Raw genomic sequence first — 21761 nt, forward strand, 5'->3', positions numbered from 1 at the left:
CTGTATCTTAAAAATGCATAATATATTCACTCAATAGCTTATATGGATGTGTGTTCAAGAGGGAGGGAGGGTCCTTTCCAGCCTCTGTCCCGGACCCTGCAGCCGCCGCGATGTTGATGCCCAAGAAGAACCGGATTGCCATCTATGAGCTCCTATTTAAGGAAGAAGTGATGGTTGCCAAGAAGGATGTCCATATACCCAAACACCCTGAGCTGGCAGACAAGAACGTGCCCAACCTTCATGTCATGAAGGCCATGCAGTCTCTGAAGTCTCGAGGCTACGTGAAGGAGCAGTTTGCCTGGAGACACTTCTATTGGTACCTTACGAATGAGGGCATCCAGTATCTCCGCGATTATCTCCACCTACCTCCGGAGATCGTGCCTGCTACCCTGCGCCGCAGCCGTCCCGAAACTGGCAGGCCTCGGCCCAAAGGGCCAGAGGGTGAGCGCCTGGCAACATTCACAAGAGGGGAGGCGGACAGAGACACCTACAGAAGGAGTGCTGTGCCCCCTGGTGCTGACAAGAAAGCCAAGGCTGGGGCTGGCTCAGCCACCGAGTTCCAGTTTAGAGGAGGCTTTGGTCCTGGACGTGGTCAGCCACCACAGTGAGCTTGAAGACTGTTGTTTGGAATAAACTTTAAAGAAAAGTGTCAAAAAAAAAAAAGGGGGGGAGAGAGGGAGGGAGGGAGGGAGGGAGGGAGGGAGGGAGGGAGGGAGGGAGGGAGGGAGGGAGGGAGGGAAAGAGAGACCGCCTGCTGGATACATCAAGAATTAGAAACAGTGTATTCTTAAGAAGCGAGTAGTATTCTACAATGAATCTCATTTATCTAAAAACAGTGTGAAAGCTAAGCCTTGAATAATGATCAGATTTGGACACCAGAAGGACATGTATTTGGAACCGAGTGATGAATACCTAAGATCACTTGTGCCACGGTAGTTCTGATGATGCATAACTTTTTTTTTTTTTTTGCATAACTTTTAAATAACTCAAATACCTCTTCCTTCCCTCGACAGGTTCTATGAGGCAGTGTGTCCCACAGTTTTGACCAAGGTCTAGGGACAGGTTTGTTTTATGCGAGTTTCTATAAGCATGATTGTGAAAAATTTAATTCACCTGTTGTAAAACGCTAGCTCTCATTTAGTGAATGATCATGTTACCCTGAAAAGGATAAGGATGGGTAGGTCCTTCTTTGTTAAATGCACAGAGCTACAATATCAAAAACATAGCGTGTCACATTCTAAAGATGAGAAGGGGAGTTGAAGGATGGAGCACTCAGAAATGTCACATAATGGCAGAACCCTAAGTTGGGAGGATGGGGAGCAAAGTAAAACAGGATGATTGACACAGAACATGATGTCTCTCTTTTTTTGTTTAATTGAAAATATCTTGGTCTCTTCTTACAAGTCTAGTTTGCATCATCGTTTAAACTTCCAGCCTGCTCACCTAAGCAAATGGGATGTCTCCTAAGTAGTAAGTCTGAGTTTGATTTTTACCCTTAAATGTCATCTTTAATCAGCTTCTAGAGTAATCTATTTAATATGTATTGGTGTGCACGGCATGGAAACCATTGCTGCTTGAGAAAGTTCCAAAATTTCAACATTGCAGATCACAATTCTCCAGCACCCTTTTACTTTCATTTTCAATGATTTTTACCTGTGTGTTCTGGCGGTTCCCTTATGCCTTTCCCTTTGAGAAATTTTGTGCAGGTTTTGAAGGATAAAAATGTACACAGTGGTAACCTCTTTAAGCAAAGTAATACTTTCCTGCCACTGTGGAACCATATAGCATGATAACTCTGCCTACTCACATACAAGCTAACACCAAACTGCTAGAAAATTTAGATGAGTAACATATACCTGAAAAACAAGGTATATTTGATAATCAAAATTTATAAATTCTTAAGGTCTACTGAGGTTTACAATAGTATTTGTCTAGCTTCTCCTTTGTTTTGGGTGTTTGGATAAACTAAGACATACAAGAAACCATTCTATAATGGAGTGTTTGATCTTACAAGAAAGACCTTATTCCAAGATCAGGCATTTAGACAAAAGTCACCATTCCTTCACTGGCTTGAAGAAAGTTCCTATTCGCTAAAAAATGAGTCATTCTTACCTCTGACAAGAGGAACTTGTGCCCTCCCCTTCACACGTGACTCGAAAATTGTGGTAGTGGTCTTATTCTCTACCAGGAGAAATAAAAGTCTTTACCTTAACAAGGAAGGAAGGCTTATGTGATAACATTAAACAATACTCTGTATATGTCAGTGAAGAAGGTGTGCTAACCTTAGATACACTTAAAAATTAGCATTTGATGCTAATCCTGTAAACACTGGAAAATGGGAGTGAAAAGAATCTATCAGTGCTGTAAATTTAGTTACTTTAGAAAGTTAATATAACATAGTAATACTTCAGAGCTTTGCAAATAAGCAACCTAATTTAGTTAAAGCCATCTAATTAGGAAATAAACACAATTAGCACATTAATTGGAATTTTAATTCACACTAACTTTTTTATTTACTAATGCTGCATCATTCATAAATGCTACCCAGTGTTATTTCATTTTCTACCTCTGTCCCCATTCTTTCACATGTACACTTGCTTGATACCTTACAATATTTAAAAATTCTATGGTTGTTTTAGTAATCAAAATAAATCAGATTTTTTTTAAAAGTCTTCTATTATCCTTAAATTATTTTCTAGCTGAAATTCCACTTACTTTTTCAGCTGCATGAGTGAATAAGAAATCTCATTTGTGTTTTTCAAAGAAAGCCAGAGATGGGGAGTGCTGGCAGTGAGGGCTGTACTGGGAAGAAGGCTCAGCAATCAAGAGCGTGGCTGTTCTCACGGGGAATCAGTTCCAGCAGTTAGTACCCATAAGGAAAATGGCAGCCATCTGTATTTCCAGTTCCAGGTGATTTCACACCTTCTTCTAGACTCAGAAGGCATCAGTCATGCACAAGGTGTATAGATATGCATTCAGGCAAAATACACATCAAGTAAAAAGTAAGTCTTTATAAAATAGATTAGTCTTAAAAATCAGAATTCAGACAGATTTCAATACGATCGAGATTATCGTATGTTCAGAGACTTTGTCTCCTACACGCTTCTGCCTAATTTCTTTGCCGCACGGATGTAGAACATGGCCATTAGATTTGTCTTGACCTATAAACTACAATTTAGAAAGATGAATTCAGACTAATTCCCAGGAATTGTTTTACAAAATCCTTTGAGTGCCCTCTTTTTTCATGTTCCAAGTGTCACATTCATCCAGTGTTACCATCCAGTGTCATAGTCCCAAGTTAGTAACAAGTGCTCTTAGCCCAGCCCCTCAACCCCTCCAGCCTGTAAGCATGGAATAAGAAGTCACTGTAACATTGTTTATTATTCTTTAGCACAATATATGAAGAGCTGAGTAAAAGTATAGACTTTCTCTTATATTTACAGACTTATGCCATTTCTATATTTATTTGACATTTGATTGTGAGCTTCTTGAACAGCAAATATTTTTGGTAAGAAAAATTTTTAATATTAAAGAATAAACATCTAGGGAAAAATTAACCTAAATCCACAGAAGCATTATATAATACTTATAAAACACTGATATAAAGAAATCATAAAGCCAAGCTTGGGGACACATGCCTGTAACCCAAACACTTGAAGAAGCATGAGGACCACTTTTGATTTAATGCTTATCTGGTCTTCACAATATGTTCTGAGTCAACTTGGGCAACAGAAAAAGCTCCCATCTCAAATAAACTAAAGACAAAATTAAATTGAATAGTTTGAAATTAAATGAAAGACTGCATCAATTTGTCATGGTTTGAAAGTGTGACTATTAAGATATAAATTTTACTCAAAGCAACCTTCAGATTCCATGGGTTCTTCATCAAAATTCTACCATATTTTTCTCTTCAGAAATAGGAAATTTCCAACAAAATTTCACATTGAATCTCAACAAATTATTAAGAGAAAAATGTATCTTGGGGAAAAAAAAACGAATGCAGTTGGATAATTCAAACTTTCTGATTTGAAGCCTTTTGTCTATCTTTAGTCTTTTTAAAGACAGAGTGACAGTTGAATAAATATAGAAACAAAAGCAACTCCAATAGAAAGCCCAGAGGTAAAGTTTAACATCCATTGTTAATTTGCTTATCATAAGAGTGCCAAGACCACTTTAGCAAGCATGTAGTGTTCTCAACGAAAGGACCTAGGAAAATTGGATATCCACTCACCATGGACTGAAGCAAGAACTTATACTAAAATTCAAAAACTAACACTAAATGTTCAAATATCTCTGTGCAACACCTAAAACTATAACCCCTTCAAAGGTCATATATGGGCAAATCCTTTTCACTTTGTCTTACCCTTTAGATTTTGGATATGACCCTCAAAACATAGAAAACAGAAAACAAACTAGTTAAATTTGATATTATTAAAATTGAAAACATTTACTCACATGAGAGTGAAAATAAAACACCCAGAACTGAGAAAAGGATATATATATATATATATATATATATATATGATTTGTATATAAAGATTATATATATATATATATATATACACACACACACACACACACACACACGGCTAAAGATCATCTACGCTATAGAAAAAAGTTGAAACACACCACAATTGACTTCAGGAATTGGCTAAAAACTTGAATAAGTACAAATGAAAGATAATATGAAAATTTTTATTAAGCACATGAAAACTACTGAGCACCATTAATATTTAGAGAAATGTCAATCAAACCATGGGAAACTCTGTCCTATAACAGTCCTATCCTACACCAGGATAGCTATTATAAAAAACAATAAAGAAAAAAAAATGTTGGCAAGAAGGAAAACTATAAATCCTCTTTATAAAAAATAATAAATTTGTTTTTCAGTGTAAAGAAATGTTATATGTTTAAGGAGCTAGATATTGAATTTTCCCAATCAGTTATTATACAGAAAGGTAATACTTAACTACATCATTTTCAAAATGTATATTGCTATTTGATGGAGGTGGGTCATCTTTCTATCTGTTGTTTCATTGGTTAAGTAATAAAGAAACTGCCTTGGCCCCTTTAATAGGACAGAAAATTAGGTAGGCGGAGTAGACAGAACAGAATGCTGGGAGAAAGAAGCCTAGTCAGTGGAGTCGCCATGATTCTCCCACTCCAGACAGACACAGGTTAAGATCTTTCCTGGTAAGCCAGCTCGTGGTACTACACAGAATATTAGAAATGGGTTAGATCAATATGTAAGAGCTAGCCAATAAGAGGCCGGAACTAATGGGCCAGGCAGTGATTAAAAGAATACAGTTTCCGTGTAATTATTTCGGGGCATAAGCTAGCCATGTGGGCGGCCGGGTGCTGGGGACACAGCCCCGCCACTCATATTACAACAGAGTGGCACCCAATGTGCTAATGAACTCCACGTAAAACCTGAGAGGGCTTAAAAAGCAGAAAGAGAAAGAATTTAAGACAGCTTTTTGCTGTTTGTGGGTTGCGTGTGGCAAAGAAATTGTCCTGACTCAGCAACAGGAAAAAACTGGCTGTTTTAAAATGCCGGCTTTCTGGGCTGGGCCGCCATCACAATCTCTGTCTGGCTCCTGCGGGAGACAGAGTCTTTGAATGGAGCATTTGGAGTAAAGAGCTACAGCTTGCTTGATGACAGTGTGGACTGCTGTGTGCCTGGAACTGTGTGTGACTCAGGGGCACCAAATGGTTCTGATGCAGGAGCAGCTCAGCTCCGCCATGCTGAACTCTGCTGGTCTCAGGCAGGAACTACCGTAATTACCATAATAACAGCGCAGTTAAGGTTTAGACTGGGCAGGACACAGGCAGTACCATAATACCTCTAAATGGTGCAACTTAAGTTTTTGAGAATTGCTTAACATTTTAAGAAATGCTCCTGGATAGTAAAACAAAAATTACAGATTCACAATAGAACTGATTCAGACACTGTTGGATGAATGTACGTAGGCTTGAGAGAGAGAAAAAAAAATATATAAAGAATAAAGTTAATGTCTTAAAAAAAGGGTAAAGTCTTTAAAGAGACAGAGTAAAAGAAATAAAGAAAAATAAGCCACGTAAAAATGGAAAATTCACAGAGAGTCTGGATTCTTTGTATTATTGTGTTTTCTTTAAAATTTTTGACTGTAAAGGAGCTAAGTGCAGAGAGACATTTCATTATATGGGCTGCCAAGCTAAACCAGAATGGATACAAGGGTATTATGATTTCAGAATATGGGTCTAAGGATATGATGCTTTGGAGAGGGTCTTCTTTTGTTTTCACAGAGGATGCGACCCTGTGGATTTCTTCTATCCCAATATGGTATGACAGACCACGCCTTCCTGAAAGGTTGCTGTGAACACCTTCAGAAAATTACTTATTCAACTGCCGACTGAGATGACCCTGACACACAGGTTACACCATGAAAGATCTGAATACAGCGCCCCCATTCAGCAGGAAGCAGTTTGGAGAGAAAAAACTGCGCCCATGTTCCCAAATATTGTTTATGAATATTCTTTTACATTTAAAGGGGGATATGATATAGATATGAATAATTTGCATTGGCATGGATTTTAAGGTCAATTTTGTTATATGTATGTGTATTTCTGCTCTTGATTAAGGTATTGTGATTATGTAGTTCATTTAAAAATGTAATGTATAATTAGGAAATATAGGTTTTTAATGGATAATCATTGATAATAGTCAAGCTTGTAGTCATGTTAGATTTTCTAGATATGCATAGATATATTTCAGATAGGCATTCTTCATATCTTTCAAAGACTGCAGAATATGGCATTTAATGTTTTAATAATTTAGGGCTTTTCATGACAATGAGACACGTCTGCTCCTGGCAGCACCAATCTACTTCAAGAGGAAGATGGGCACCAAAGAGGCTCCTTAAGGAGTTTGATAGCCATTTGGGCAAGAAACTGCTCTTGCATGGACTGATGCATAAACTGGATACAAAGAACCCGCAGAGAAAGGACTGCTGAACTTGCCTAAAGGTGAGATGGTTTTTCAGGGTTCCTGATTTATAAAAGAGTCTACGAGACATTCTGCAGGACACAGCAGATAGTGACTGAACTGTCTTTGAAATTTCCTGCTTCATGGAAATGTCTGCTGAATACTATGGCCTGTAGGCTGAAGATGGATGTCCCAGTGGTACAAAAGAACTTTGTGTGACTGTCAGGCAGTGAGATGTCTCTGTCATTTCTAGAACTTTGGATTTCTTGTTTGCTTAGGTAATATTATATCCTTCTGGAGTCTTTGATGGAGTTGAAGAATGGTTAGTTATAGTTATAGTTTTCCTTAATTATGATAAAAGATAAAATAGATATAAATATTGTAACTGTAATTCTTGCTTGATAACTATTTTGTTATATGTAATCTTACTATGTTAAAGTGAAAGCCATTTTTTTGTTTAAACAGAAAAAGGGGAAATGATGGAGGTGGGTCATCTTTCTATCTGTTGTTTCATTGGTTAAGTAATAAAGAAACTGCCTTGGCCCCTTTAATAGGACAGAAAATTAGGTAGGCGGAGTAGACAGAACAGAATGCTGGGAGAAAGAAGCCTAGTCAGTGGAGTCGCCATGATTCTCCCACTCCAGACAGACACAGGTTAAGATCTTTCCTGGTAAGCCAGCTCGTGGTACTACACAGAATATTAGAAATGGGTTAGATCAATATGTAAGAGCTAGCCAATAAGAGGCCGGAACTAATGGGCCAGGCAGTGATTAAAAGAATACAGTTTCCGTGTAATTATTTCGGGGCATAAGCTAGCCATGTGGGCGGCCGGGTGCTGGGGACACAGCCCCGCCACTCTTATTACAACAGCTATTATGGTAATAAAATCAAATAAAAACTAGGAAACAGACCAACGTTCATAGATGGAAGTAGATCTATGATAATGATACTCAAGTACATGTAAAATGATAAATCCTGAAATTTTCTGTGGCAGTTTGAGTGGTATTGGCCCCATCATCTTATAGGGATTGAGCTATTAGGAAGTGTGGCTTTGTTGGAGGAATTGTGTCACTGAGCAGACGAGCTTTGGGGTTCACTATGCTTAGAATTTCACCCAGTGACCCAGTCTGTTTTCTATTACCTTCGGATCAAGGCATGGCCAACAGCACACTGCTTTTCATAATAATGATAAAGGCCTAAACCATTATCAGAAACTGTAAGTAAGTTACCCAATTAAATATTTTATTTCTAAGAGTTGCTGTGGTCGTGGTGTCTCTTCACAGCATTAGAAACTCTAAGAAACTGCTACCTATAAATCTGTGTCTCAGAAAGACCATAGTTCTGAACGTAGATGTGAAAATGAGCTTTCAGGACTTCTATACTTTAAATGTAACTGAAACTCTTGCACATTCACAGTGACTATCTGAGCAGCACAGGAACTCTGGGTAATAGTTGTATTATATGATCCAGAAACAAAGATCAAATAGGTCCACAAATATTAATGCTCACAGAAGCCAAAAGGTAGGTACTATCCATACGTCCTTCAAAGGATGAGTACATAAAAACTCTTATACATTTATAGGTACAATACACGCATACACACATACATACACAAACATATTTTTTAGCCTTTAATAGATATAATAGTTATTTACTTGATGTGAGAAATTTGAAGCCATTATATTAAATAATAAAAGTAGTTAGCTGGCAATAATCACTACATGGTTCTATTTAATTCTGATAAAAGATATGAAAAATAGGCACATTCCCAGGCATAACACAGAACAGAAATGAGCAGGCGAGAAAAGGAAGAAGGGCTGTTTAGTTTCTGTTTTGAATAACAGAATCTGAAATAGCATTGATAGATACATAACACTCAGCGTAAATTTAATGCCATGAATTTTATGTGTGAAATGATACAACTGTAAGGTTTTGAATATGCATATATTTCACCGCACATGTACAAGAAGAAGATGAATCTATCTATGAGGTGATCAAAGCCTGGTTCCAGTTATCCATTTTGTAATATTATGTACTCGATACTGTATTAGGCATGAAATGATCTTATCCAGTAGGCTACCAGTAGCAGGGACAGGGTAGAAAGTTTCTGAAGTGAATTTAAGGAAAAAAAAATATATCTTAATGATCTGAGCATTAAGGATAAATTTTCAGATGCTCAGATGAAAACTGGGAAAAGAAATATGAAGTTACTATTTTTAGAGTTCTCTGTAAGTGCTTATGAATGCATTGATGACAAAAATACGGAAAGAATGGTCACTTTGGAGAAGTCTCAGATGGAAACAAGGATACTCGAGAAAATGTAATACTTAGAGATGTTTGTTGGGGGTTGCACTTGCTGATAAAAGCCAGGTCTGCATCCATTGAGACAAGCATTCTACTACTAAGCTCTACCCGCAGGCCAGCTCTTCCAGTTTCAGTTTTGAGTCAGCATCCTAGTAAGTGGCTCAAGCCGGCTTTGAACCCATTCTGTAGGTCAGCTGGGCCTCAATCTTGCACTTGACTTCATCTTTTCAAACAGATGATGTCACAGGCCTATACCCCTTTTGCACGATCCTTGCTGTTAAGTGGCTAAGACATTACTGAGCTGTGTTGTGACGGAACATTCAGTGGGATGGAGGACTTCTTTGTGATGAGCTCTTCCACTTTGGGGAGAAAACCTAAACGTTTGTGGTTGTATTGTAGTTTCTCTTGACTACAGATAGTGACATTAAAGAAGAGAGAGTAGAAATAGAATTCAAAATAAAAAATGAAATAGAGCTTAAAACATGCAAAATTCTAATCCCGGGCAGATTGAGAGCAAAGTTATTCAGGTTGGAACATTCAAGTTATGATGAAACTCACCTTGAATAATGATATAGGTGCGGTTACATGATACCTACTGTCAGCCATCAACAGAAAAATAGTCCCCATGACTTTTTGACCCCTTAGGGAAGGGACCATCTTTCTCCTGCTGACTAAAAGACATGACAAGCTTCAGAGCAGATCTGTTCTTGCAGGTGCAGCTCCACAGGGTGGAAGGTGCAATGAAGGACAGGAGCTGTCAGCTCCACAGGCTGAGAAACACCAGTAAAGGCCCTCTTTAGCTGTGTCTGTGATGGTGTCCCCAGGATGACTAGCCAGGAGGAAGAGCCTTGCACTGAGTGTGAGGATACTATTTGAGCCAGGAGACCTGATAGAATAAACGGCAGAAGCTTTTCAGTACAGGCACGTCTATCTCTGCTTCCTGGCCACCGTTAGGGAAATAGTGTCCACAACCCTTTCCTACTAGATCATGGTCTCAATTCTAGCCCAAGTAATGGTTCCAGTTAACCACGGGCTAAAACCTCAAACAAAAACGTAACAAAGCAACATAAAAGTAGCAAACAAAAACATAACAAAGCAAGCAAACAAACAAAAACCAAGAATCATTTCTTTCTTTATTTTATTCTCTCTGGTATTTCAAAGCATTGGAAAGCAGTTATCTATTCCAAGGGGCTCAGTTATCTGTGCACACTGACATCTTCATGGCTGTGTTTAGTATTAAATACTGTGGAAGCACAGCTGTCTACAATTTTACTCCAAAGGATATTCCAGAGAACCTTGGGCCTAGGTTGAAAATAGCTATGGAGCCACTTCAGGGAATCATCTCTAAGTTCATCACCAGAATAACCAACTTTCCTAAGCCAGCATGGAACTCTAGCCTGGGAGACCCACAGACAGGCAGCTGTGATCCATGAGAGACACTATAGGAACACAAGTCACCATGCTGTACAGTGGGGCTGCCTGAAGAACACAGGCAGCCAGCATGTGTGCAAAGAGGTTATGGAGTCAAGTAATGAATACTGCTGCCCTGTTAAAAAGTAGATACACTTGGGTCAGTAATCTCTCCCCTCTCCCCACGCCCATGCCTTTGTCTTCCTGGTTTCGTCAGAACAGGAATATCATTCCTGTGCTAGCAACATATGCTCACTATCCAAGACTTCAGTAGGCCCAGAACTTCCTTTTTGGATAAACTACAGGGTATGAGACAAGCCAGGCAGGCTGCTTTTGACACTTTCAGGGTCCAGGACTTGTGATGGGCTTGATGACTTTCTGGGTTCCATGGCCAATCAGATTCTTGAATCTTGGGCCTGTGTTATGGCCCTGATTTGGTGACCAGATATTTCTTTTACATCTTAGTAGTTTTGCAGGTATATGGCAAGGAAAGTCTAGTACTTGCCAGTGACTATAGAGGTGATGTAGAAAATGCGGTGACATCACAAGAACAGCTACCTACAAAGAGGAGGCTGTGAAATCCTGTCCTGTTCCTGGTCTCGCTGCACATTCTCCATCCCAGGTTGTGATTCTCAATGCCTTTCCACTTGTGCTATGGAATCCCTGCACCTGTGTGCCTGCGGTGTGTAGGTGTTCAAGCTTGCAGAGTTTTTGTTGTTTTGCTGTGAACCTGTTTAACTATGGTGAAAAAGATAATAGTTCCATTGTTCAGCTATGCCAACTGTTAACACCTTTTCGGTTGCAGCTGTTCCCTGGAGACTGCACTGAGTAGGAGAGAAGTAGCAGAGGATAAGTGTTCCAAAAAGAAACAAGTGAGTGAATAAGGGTTGAGATACAACGCTTTAACGGAAGAGAATCTCCAGCTGTGGGTTCCGATGATACCTCTGTCTATGGTCACATAAGCTGCCTTGGACATCTTCAAAGTTGGGAGTTGTCTTTGATATTTACAATTAAGATGAAAAAATAGATCTTATTGGACTACTAAATCGTATTATTTCTCATTATATTAAATTAGGGCCAGCACAATAACACAGTGGGTAAAGACACCTGTGGCCTGGCCTAACTGCTTGTCCTTGATCTTTTGATCCTGTGATGTTGAAGGAACAAACTGACTTTCACAGATTGTCCCGTATATCTGAATGGCAATAGTGGTGACGTGAGCATATGTGGAGTGAGTGGTCACAAATACAAAGACACACACACACACACATTCCTATCCAAACACAGTTGAAGAATGACCATGGTGAACAGTGCCTGGGAAAGCTGTGAGAGATGTTCAGGCAAAAAGTCAGAGGGTCTTTTACCTCAGGTGAGGTTCTTGTTCCCTGGATTGGTCTTGGATGCGATTTTGTGCCTCCTGTGACAAAAATTCACATTTAATTTACACGACATGTTTATTCTTGTTGGATGTCAGACCACAGCTATAGAACCCAAATCTGGTCAGTGTACCTATGACCTTCTGCCTTGCTTTTTTTGTTTTCCCAGATATAATTTATAGCATAAGCCAGGCAGTTGTGTTTAAATTAGTCTGTCCTGAGAAAGTTCTAGGAAAGGCCCAGTCTGCCAATATTTGGTATGTGCTTCCTGGTATTTATTTACATGTTTTTCGGAACCCAAACAAACTTCCTTGGATTATTGATTTTTGTTACATTCATGAATAAAGTACATTGAAACTGAAGTCAGCTTGTCTACAGCATTAGATCCTCAAATCCCAGGTCCAGCAGAAAGATGTGCAAAGGTCAACAAAAGTCAACACACAACAGGCAAATCAATGTCATAAACCAAATTTAAAATATGGCCCACAATCTTAAGGCTGACACCCAAATTTAGAGTGCTGCTCCACATGCCTAAGACTCTAGTTTGGTGGCCCACTTGGGACAAATTAGACAGACAGTTACTTCTTTCTATTACACTTGACAATCTTATAGTTTCCTCACTGCTCTGATCATAATTATTTCATGTTTCCAAATGTTGAGGTAAGACAGTCTCTAAAAATAGAAGCTTAATTTAATACCAAATAAAGAATCTAATTATGTCTTGAATCAAATTCCACCAAATAAGAGGACTCATTTACCTCAGTAATAATTCCATTAATATGACTGATTGAACAGAATTCTATTGTTGTGTGTTCTCATGAAGATTCATCAAATGTGATTCTATTTTATACATTAAAGAGCAGCATCATATTTGTCAAATACTAATTACCCTAAAATTATTATTAAAGACAAACAATCTAAGAAACTTGTTAGAAGCAGGGACATGAAGTGGGAGCTCCGGGCTGTGTTCCTGCCGCCCCACCTCCTGGTCGCCTGGCTAGCTTATGCCCCGAAATAACAACACACAAATTGTATTCTTTTAAACACTGCTTGGCCCATTTCTATTCATGTGTGTAGCACCCCAAGGTGCATTTACCGGGAAGATTCAAGCCTACGTCCATCCTGGGTTGGAGCTTCATTGCATCTGCCCGGTAGAGGGGAACATGGCCTCTGCCTCTCAGAGGAGCTACCCTGCATCTTCCCGGGAGAGGGGAGAATGGCATCTGAGCTCACTTCCTCTTCCTCCCAGCATTCTGTTCTGTTTACTCCACCCACCTAAACGCTGGCCTTGAACATAACACTAAAGCTCAAGGAACATTCCAATCATATTGCACAGAGTATGCAGGAGTAATCTGGAACCCAGTGGAGGACAATGAGGTAAAGGCTTCATCCAGCCAGTCAAATGCAGAGGGTTGCTTGCGGCCAAACCTGACAACCCATGGTTGATGCCAAAAACCCACATGGTGAAAAGAAAGAATCAATCCTCAAAAGCTGTCCTCTGACCTCCATACACTTGCCATGGCAAAAGTAAACATGTGACATACAAACAAAAAATAGAAACATTTAATAAAAAATAACTGAAGGTCTGTGTCAGGAGTCACTATCTGAACAGTGACGCAGGAACCTTGGAAGAAACATATATCATTCAAAAACCAGGACTATAGAACAGCTGGAAACCCAGATCTCACTGAAGACAGTAAGGCACTGTAGGGAACTAGTTTTTATGATTTTAATGATGTTTCTTAAAAGCATGGGTGTCAAAATACTCCATATTTTCAAGATTTCTGCCCCATCCTTTCCCTCACAGGCTGCCCATTAACTTGCCTTGGAAAGCAGTCTGTCTTTGGCAAGATTAGGGCAGGTCTGAGTCACTGTGGCTGAATCACTGAATGTCAGTTGAGACTCTCATTATCCTTATCTGTTTTTGTTTTACTTTCTGTTCTTATGTGAAACTGGTATCAAGAGGAGTTCTTAGAGCACATAACAATTCTGTTTTACTTCAGGAAATGACTTATTTCCACAGGTGTGCACCCTATACTAGGTACCTGTTCTCATGGTCTGTTCTAAAATTTGGGAGTATTCTGTTAAAACAAAACACAGATGCTGGCTGGCCACATGAAGCATTTGTTCAATGGCAAGAATTACAGTGTCTGTAAGGTTCCTAGCAGTGAGATCAGGACCTATTACTGACTCTTGGCTTTCAGGAGCCTGTTCTCTAGGAAAGATGACATCACCCAGCTTTGATGCAAGGGGAGGAGCTAGGTATTACCTCAGCTTGAAGTGCTGTGCTTTGCTCAAGTCCATGGGAGGCCTGCCCCTTTTTGAATGGGAACAGAGGAGTGAACAGGGAGGGGAATGATGGGAATCCAGATGGGTGAGGGAACAGGAAGAGGAGAGGGAGAAGAAACTGAGGTTGATGTGTAAAATAAAAAAGGCTAATTACATAAAAAATAATCACAGTAGGCAAACAAACAGGTGTGAGTTCTGTTAAGTGCTAATGGAAACACCACCACCAAAACCCATGTTAACATGGAGAGGCCTGGGTCAACTAAAAATTGCCCACCTTCCAGAAGCTACCTCATTGCTTTCAGTGACTTAGTGCCAACAAGCCCACCATCACTAGTGGCCATGTGACACATTCCCATCGTAGCCAGATTTTACCTAGGAATATGCTCCATACATCCTATAACACCTGCTATCACAGCCTGGCCTGTTGGTGTCTCCATCCCTGCCCAGAGGCAGCCATTTTGCATGCCCCACCCCCACCTCCACCATTAAACTCTGTTGCATGGTCTGATTTTTGTGACATTCCTTGGCCGTCCATTGCCAAGGTACTCTTTCACTACAAAAAAAATTGTTCACTGGGGATTGTATTAGCTGACATTTGAGAGGAAGTTATCTGAGGACCAGTTGACTAAGGATAAGAAGGTGTTTATGGGTATGACAAGAGAGTTCCATCAAGAGTAAGCAAATGAGAGACTTCCCTTTCCTCTTCAGCACAGATAAATCACCAGCTGCTTTCAGAGGATCTTCAGACTAGTAGCCATGTTCAACTTACTATTTTCTCTCCTTGATCTGGACTCTTTCAGCTGTCTTTGGCTGTATTCTCTCTCATATCTACAATAAAACTCTTCCCCTCAAACATACCTTGGAGTGGTAATGTCTTCATTTTAAAGACATTTTGTGAACTCACTGAAAATTATAGAAAACAAATGAGAATGATTTGCGTGTATCATGCTTAATTTTTAAAATTATTTGTGCTGATTTTATAAAGAAATTTTCCAAAGCAACATGTGGTAAACTGGAAAAAAATAAGAGGAGTTGCTATTTTCATAGATCTGATTTTTCATGATTAAATTTCTCTCTTCCCACACAAGTTACTGTTGTTATTATATAAATGGAGAAATACTAATAAAAATTATATATCACGAAGAGAAAGGAGAGCAAAATCCATCTCAGCTAAATTGATACTGTCAATACTCATTGACACCAGGCCATGCACAAGTTACCTTGTAGAATGATGCTCAGTTTCTGGCAACCACTATAGGTAGACAGCATTTGTTCCTTCTCTTTTCAGCAATGTAGAGAAACTAGATTCTCTCAGGAAGCAGGCACTCTGGTAGCATGACATGCCCCTCTGTAGATTCCTAGGACACATTACTCTGCCTGGATATCCACACAACTCTTAGTACAAGCCTTTATCTTTTCTTTGGATGCCACAATGTAGTGTCCAATCTATGCAGAACATCAGCACGTACTCTTTCCTATTAATGACATTTATCCTGTAATATCATATACTATAGATTTCAACTTCTTAGGCAGGAGCAAAGTCTATTTGACAAGAAAGTAAAAAAAAATAAATGTAATATTACCCTTTGTTGCATTCTAATCGGGCAGTAGCTCAGATAGATATAATAACTCTCCATTTTAAAACTCAACTGAGATCAGAGGATCCTTGGCCAATGCCTCATTTGCTTATCCAAAGAACAAAAATGATGCTTGTCAGCTCTTGGTATTTTTGAATAAGTGATAACCTCAGTGCCATTGAACTCCATATTTTCAGACATGATTCATGCAGTGTTTCTCTGGAGGAGGAGCAGCAGTCCGGCTTTCAGTCTGGGGAGTCAGGCATGAGGGGCGTGCCTCTAAACTGAGGCCCTAACCAGGAGGATCATGTTTGTATGTTTGCTTGTTTATATAAAAAGTTTTCTTATAAAATACTGATGCTCATTTATTTACGTGTTAGCTCTTTATAACACTATCAGTGAAATGCAGTAGTGAACATTTTTAATATGAAAGTAAGACATTTAGTTATAGAAAACATGAATGGCTTGACTTCTACTAAAACTGGGTTGTTTTTGTGTTGGATCATGGCGATTTCATCAGCCCTATCTCTAAGCCTTCTCAAGGCTGTTAGAATCTATAGGTCAGAGACCCTTCCTGACTCAGCAATGAGGAACCAAAGTGGCAGAAAGAGGCAAGAACACAAAGGTAATAATCAGAAGTATTTTTGGCCTGCAACAGTCACCAGAGTTAAACTTTTCAAAAACTGGTTTATATAAATTGTCTGTAAGAACATGCTGCTAAGCCTTTGTGAAACCTGCCAGGGCTACACTAGGGTTATTAGAGATCTTAGCTGCAAGATCAAAGTTGTACAGTAGTCTAGGTGGTGAAGGAGGTCCTTCTGTTTATGTGTTGCTTTCATTGGTTGAATAAAGAAACTGCCTTGGCCTAGTTAGCAGGACAGAACTTAGGTAGGTGGAGTAGACAGAACTAAATACTGGGAAGACGGGCAGAGTGACAGACGCCATGGATCTCCTGCCTGAGACAGATGCTGGTTAGAGTCTTGCTGGTAAGCTACAGTTATGTGACAATACACAGATTAACAGGAATGAATTAAATTAAGATGTAAGAATTAGTCAATAATAAGTTAGAGCTAACGGGCCAGGCAGTGCTTAAATGAATACAGTTTCTGTGTGATTTTTTTGGGTGTAAACTAGCCAGGGAACTGGGACAAAGGGCTCACTCCCCTGCAACATTTAGGAGCTAAGAGACAAGTGGTATGTGATCCACCTCAGGTAGAAGACCAGAGATGGAGCAGTACAGTCTAGGGACTATGGAATGAGTGGTAAATGATCCCCTAGGGTATATAAATATCTTGGTGACCAATACTGTACAATAGAGATATCAAGAAATCAGGAGCTGGGTGACAAGGGAAACCACAGAATATTTATGATCATTATGAGATAAAGATTTATCACTAAATACACTGTCACTGGAAAGTTCATGAGCTCTTGAACTCACCATTGTGTGATCTCTCTGCTATTTTTGGCCTTGCTTTTTAGACCTACTTCACACAGTCATATGAATAATGAGTAAATGAGTTGAAAATGTACAAATATTGAAGAGAGGGACTATTATAAACAGTGTTTCCTATTATTTACTACCTGATAAAGTTAGATTCTTTATCAGGGGAAAAGAATTTTAGCAATTTATATTTATTATATTTGGGGGACAGGGTTTTACTATAAAACAATCCTAGATGTTCTAGAACTCACTCTATAGACCAGGCTGGCCTTGACATCACAGAGATATGCCTGCCTCTGCCTCTCAAGTGCTGACATTAAAGGTATGTGCCACCATCAGCCAGCTAGTTATTTGTATTTATTATCTCAAACTACACAATTTCATTATTGTTGTCAACTTTCCCATGAGTGTCCATGATCCATTTTTAAAGCCTAGGAAATTAATATCTTCATTTTTTAAACCATATATGCCATTTGCTTGTTGGGGAAGATACAAGACACAAAATCCCCCAGCAGCATACTGTTGGGACAAAAGTTTCCACGTCTGGACTTTTAAAGTTGTTAAGCACTCTCCTTTCATGAGCATAATGGTTTTCCTACTTACTGTGTGCATTAAAACACTCCTGTTATGTCTACTATTGTGCATGTGTTGTACATAAATTTGTATCAGGAAAATATCCAGGAATGGAAAGGCTGATTTACAGTGCAATATGCATAGCTTTAGAGGCAACTTAAGGTGTTCTTTTTTTCTGAACTTACTGTACTCTTGTGTACTCCAACCAATAATGAGAAAACTCTAGCTTCTAGCCATCATTTGATATTGGCAGACATTTTCTCTCTTAAATGAAAAGCATTTGATGGTGATAGGTATCTGTATACCTAAATGCATACATACCTGTGTGCATACATGTGTCTATATGAATATGTGTGTTTGTCCACGTGTGCTTTTGTTTTCTTTCATGTAGCTATTATTGAAGCATAACAATCAGATGCAGGGGGAAGGCTGAGCACACTGATCATATACCGTATCAAGATGGGTTTAAGCACTCAAAACAAATATTCATATTTATTTCTAGAATTCTGCCAGTAATCAAAATACAGATTCTAAATCCCAAAGGACATAAATCAGCAATGCAATTTGAAAACAACCTATTATTGCACAATAGTTTCTCCAAGTAAGGTTCATTCCTCATCACTCTAACTATGCGTGCAATTAGGCTTCCAGAGGGTACTTTAATCCTGTCCAAATCTCTGTAAATGAAAATAAAATGATTTGATTCCCATTAAATCCACTTTCTAAAATTGGGCAGGCCAAGGCTATGAAGTTTCAGGATTACTTTAGAATGCTAGCTTCATAACAGAGATATACTACGGCTTTAACGTGTATCCAGGTAACTTTCTATCCATCAGTTCTGTCTCCTATCTTAAACAACAGATAAATGTCTTCTGTGATGATTAATATTGCTTGGTAACTTGAAATGATTTAGAAACACATAAGAGACAAATTCTGGGTGTTTCGTTGAGGAATTATCTAGAAAAGATTAACTGAAGTAGAAATGCCACCATAACTATGGACAGCACCCTCTTATGGACTGAGCTCCTGAACTGAATGAAAAGTAGAATGTGAAGTGATCACCATCATTCAACTTTCTCTGCATCTCGACTGAAGAAGGAATGGCATCAATATTTCATGCTCCTGCGACCCTTGAACTCGGAGGCAAATGAACCATCTCTTTCAAATTTTGTTGGTATTTATCACACCATCAGGAGAGGTATAATTAATATGTCCTGTTTTTAATTAAAGTAATCCAAAATTTTCACACTGATTTTTAACCTTCTTTAAAATCATGTTTCAGGAAGAAAGAAATTTCATTTCCTTATACCTCCAGATGGCCTCAACCAGACCTGCTGCCATTCCCAGTGTTCACTTCCCCTAAATGATCCATTACACCCTGGTGCAACTAAAATAAACAAAGGTTAAAGGATCAGAGAAGCAGGACCATATGCCCAGACAAACATGTTGTATGTAACTTGGCAATAGTACTGTAAGGGCAGAGTCAGATTATGCTATACTTGCCAAAGCAACTGTACAAAGTTGGGGGAAAAATGATATTGCCCTGTGGGCCAGGAACGCCAACAGCAGTTCCATTAAGGTGGTGATAAGAAGAATGATCAATCACCCACTTCTCTGTCACAGCCTTTCCCTGGCCAATAGAAAAATAAACCACGGCATGACTGGGGATTGGGTCTTAGAAGGTTTGAGTTTCTTGCTGTCATTCCTACTTACAGACGTACCCCCTGGATCTTCTTCTTGTCACAGAGATGTTATTTGTATAAAGTTAAACAATAGTTGCACATAACCTGGGTACAATCTCCCTTACACTTGAAGTCATTATTGGGTTATTCACAATACATGAAACTATCTAGTGTCCATGGAAATTCAAAATTATTTTCTTATCTTTTCTTTTGTTTTTAAATTTTAGTTGTGTTATTATGTATTAAATATAAGTTCTCATGCATGTCAGACAAATATTTCCCAAATAGTTTTGATCCATGGTTATCTGAATTCACAGATATGAAGTTTAATATTACAAAGGGATAACCACATGTTAAATATTATCATGAAAACCTCCTTTGTCATCGGGGTACAAAGTTTCTTTTCAGATGGAGTCTGTAGTCACAACTCCACATTAAACATCTCTGCTCCTATTCTCTACTGTGCCTCCTGCCATTGAATGATCATATAGTTTATTCATTTTGCATATTAGTTAGATTGATCCATCAAAGCATAAACTTCTTTATAGCAAAAGTATTTTCTTTCATCTTTTGTTAATTTATTCACTCATCTGATGAGACTGTGTCTATCTGTGAAAAGCAGCTTATATGAAGGAGAACATGGAGCCCACTCCAGAGCTCACTGGGCTCTGTTGCCAGGGAATATTTATATCGGCACACACCCCTAAGGCATCTTCTAGGGCTAAGACTGATAGCGATATGAAACATAGATCTTCACTCACTAGAGTTTTCAAGAAAGAAGAGGAGTGTTATAATCGCATGATAGCCAGAGAATTGTAACCATGCTGTAGGGCATGAAGTTTGAAGCTGTGTGCTTTAAGCAAATACTGTTAGTCTTCTTTAGGAATATACTCCTAGAGCAGATAATCTCTTGAACTCCTTGCATTCAAATTTTAATCATTTAATCAATTATTTTTATAAAACAATCCCATGACATTTAAAATACAAAAGAAGATTTTTCTTTTTAAATATGTCTACAATTGTTTCAAGACTGAGGCAATTTGTGCTTAAAAAAACAACAAAAACACACTCTATACAATGACTATACTTACATGCGTATGCGTTAGTGTGTGTGTGGTTATGTGTGATAAATGTGCATATTCACTTGTGCACCTGTGCATGCATGTGCAAATGTGTGTGTGCACACATGTATGTGTAGTACATGTGGAGACCAAGACATCAGTGCCTTACTGTCTTGTCAGTTGAAAGGCAGAACCATATTGAGCCTGAATCTCATGAATTTGGCCATGTTAATGGGCCACTGAACTCCAGGGATTCACCTGTCTTTGTCTCCATAGAGCTGACTTATAGACTCAGACACTGAGCCCAGAGTTTTACATTAGTGCTGGGAATCTGAAGTCAGGTCTTCAAGCTTGCACAGCAAGTACTTCATTGACTCAGCCGTGTGCCCAGCTGTTGATCCCACCATTGAAGCAATGATTATAATTTACATCACACACATAGTATCAGCAGCCTTTGCATGATTTGGAGGAACATTAATGATGAAGTAGCTGAACCAGGGCTCCACTAAGAAAACTCCCATCTGCTTCCTCACCAAGCACAGCAAAGGATCTATGATGGAATTGTCACATAGCTGCTAATTAATAAACAAACGTTATATACATAGATTATTTCTGTTAACACATCTTCTTAATCTCTTTTTCCTCTCTTTTTAAAAAAAGTAATTGGATAGATCTTAGAGAGAGCCATGGAAAATAATATTGTGGTACTCTTTAACCTAACAGTGACAGCGATTACACACTTTCTACATAAGAAATGGATGACATAGCATCTATAATTTTTCTGTGATCTTGCTTTTTTCCTCTGTATGTACAAGTGAAAGTCTATTGTGCTAAATACATTAATTTCTAAGGAGTAGAGACCTAAGCATCTCTTGGTTTGGAAATGTGTAATAGACTCTAAGCCTTATATCACTCATATACTCTCTAATTGACACAGGTTTGTGCAGTAAAAGAAGAATGTAAGGCACAGACAATCCTAGATTTGACACTGGGCATATGACCTGGCTATTTTTATAGTTTAATGACACAGCTCAGTGAAGAAAAAGATTTGTAACTGAATTTGAAATGCTAAGACACCAGGACT

At 38.8% G+C, this 21761-nt stretch overlaps 2 protein-coding genes across 3 annotated transcripts in view; one reads left to right on the forward strand and one right to left on the reverse strand.

Annotated features, from left to right (window-relative positions):
- Cntn5 (contactin 5) overlaps window positions 1-21761 on the reverse strand; it is a 1215881-nt gene that overhangs the window by 906020 nt on the left and 288100 nt on the right. The window lies entirely within an intron of this gene.
- Window positions 111-608, forward strand: LOC130873201 (40S ribosomal protein S10-like). 2 transcript variants are annotated; one of them, XM_057767833.1, is made up of 2 exons: window positions 111-513; window positions 564-568. In XM_057767833.1, the coding sequence occupies exons 1-2, from the start codon at window positions 111-113 to the stop codon at window positions 566-568; spliced, it is 408 nt and encodes a 135-aa protein (XP_057623816.1). The 2 variants fall into 2 exon arrangements, with proteins under 2 accessions (XP_057623816.1, XP_057623815.1); XM_057767832.1 differs by having other exon boundaries at window positions 111-608.

The sequence above is a fragment of the Chionomys nivalis genome, chromosome 4 (assembly GCF_950005125.1).
Source record: "Chionomys nivalis chromosome 4, mChiNiv1.1, whole genome shotgun sequence".
Taxonomy (NCBI): Eukaryota; Metazoa; Chordata; class Mammalia; order Rodentia; family Cricetidae; genus Chionomys; species Chionomys nivalis.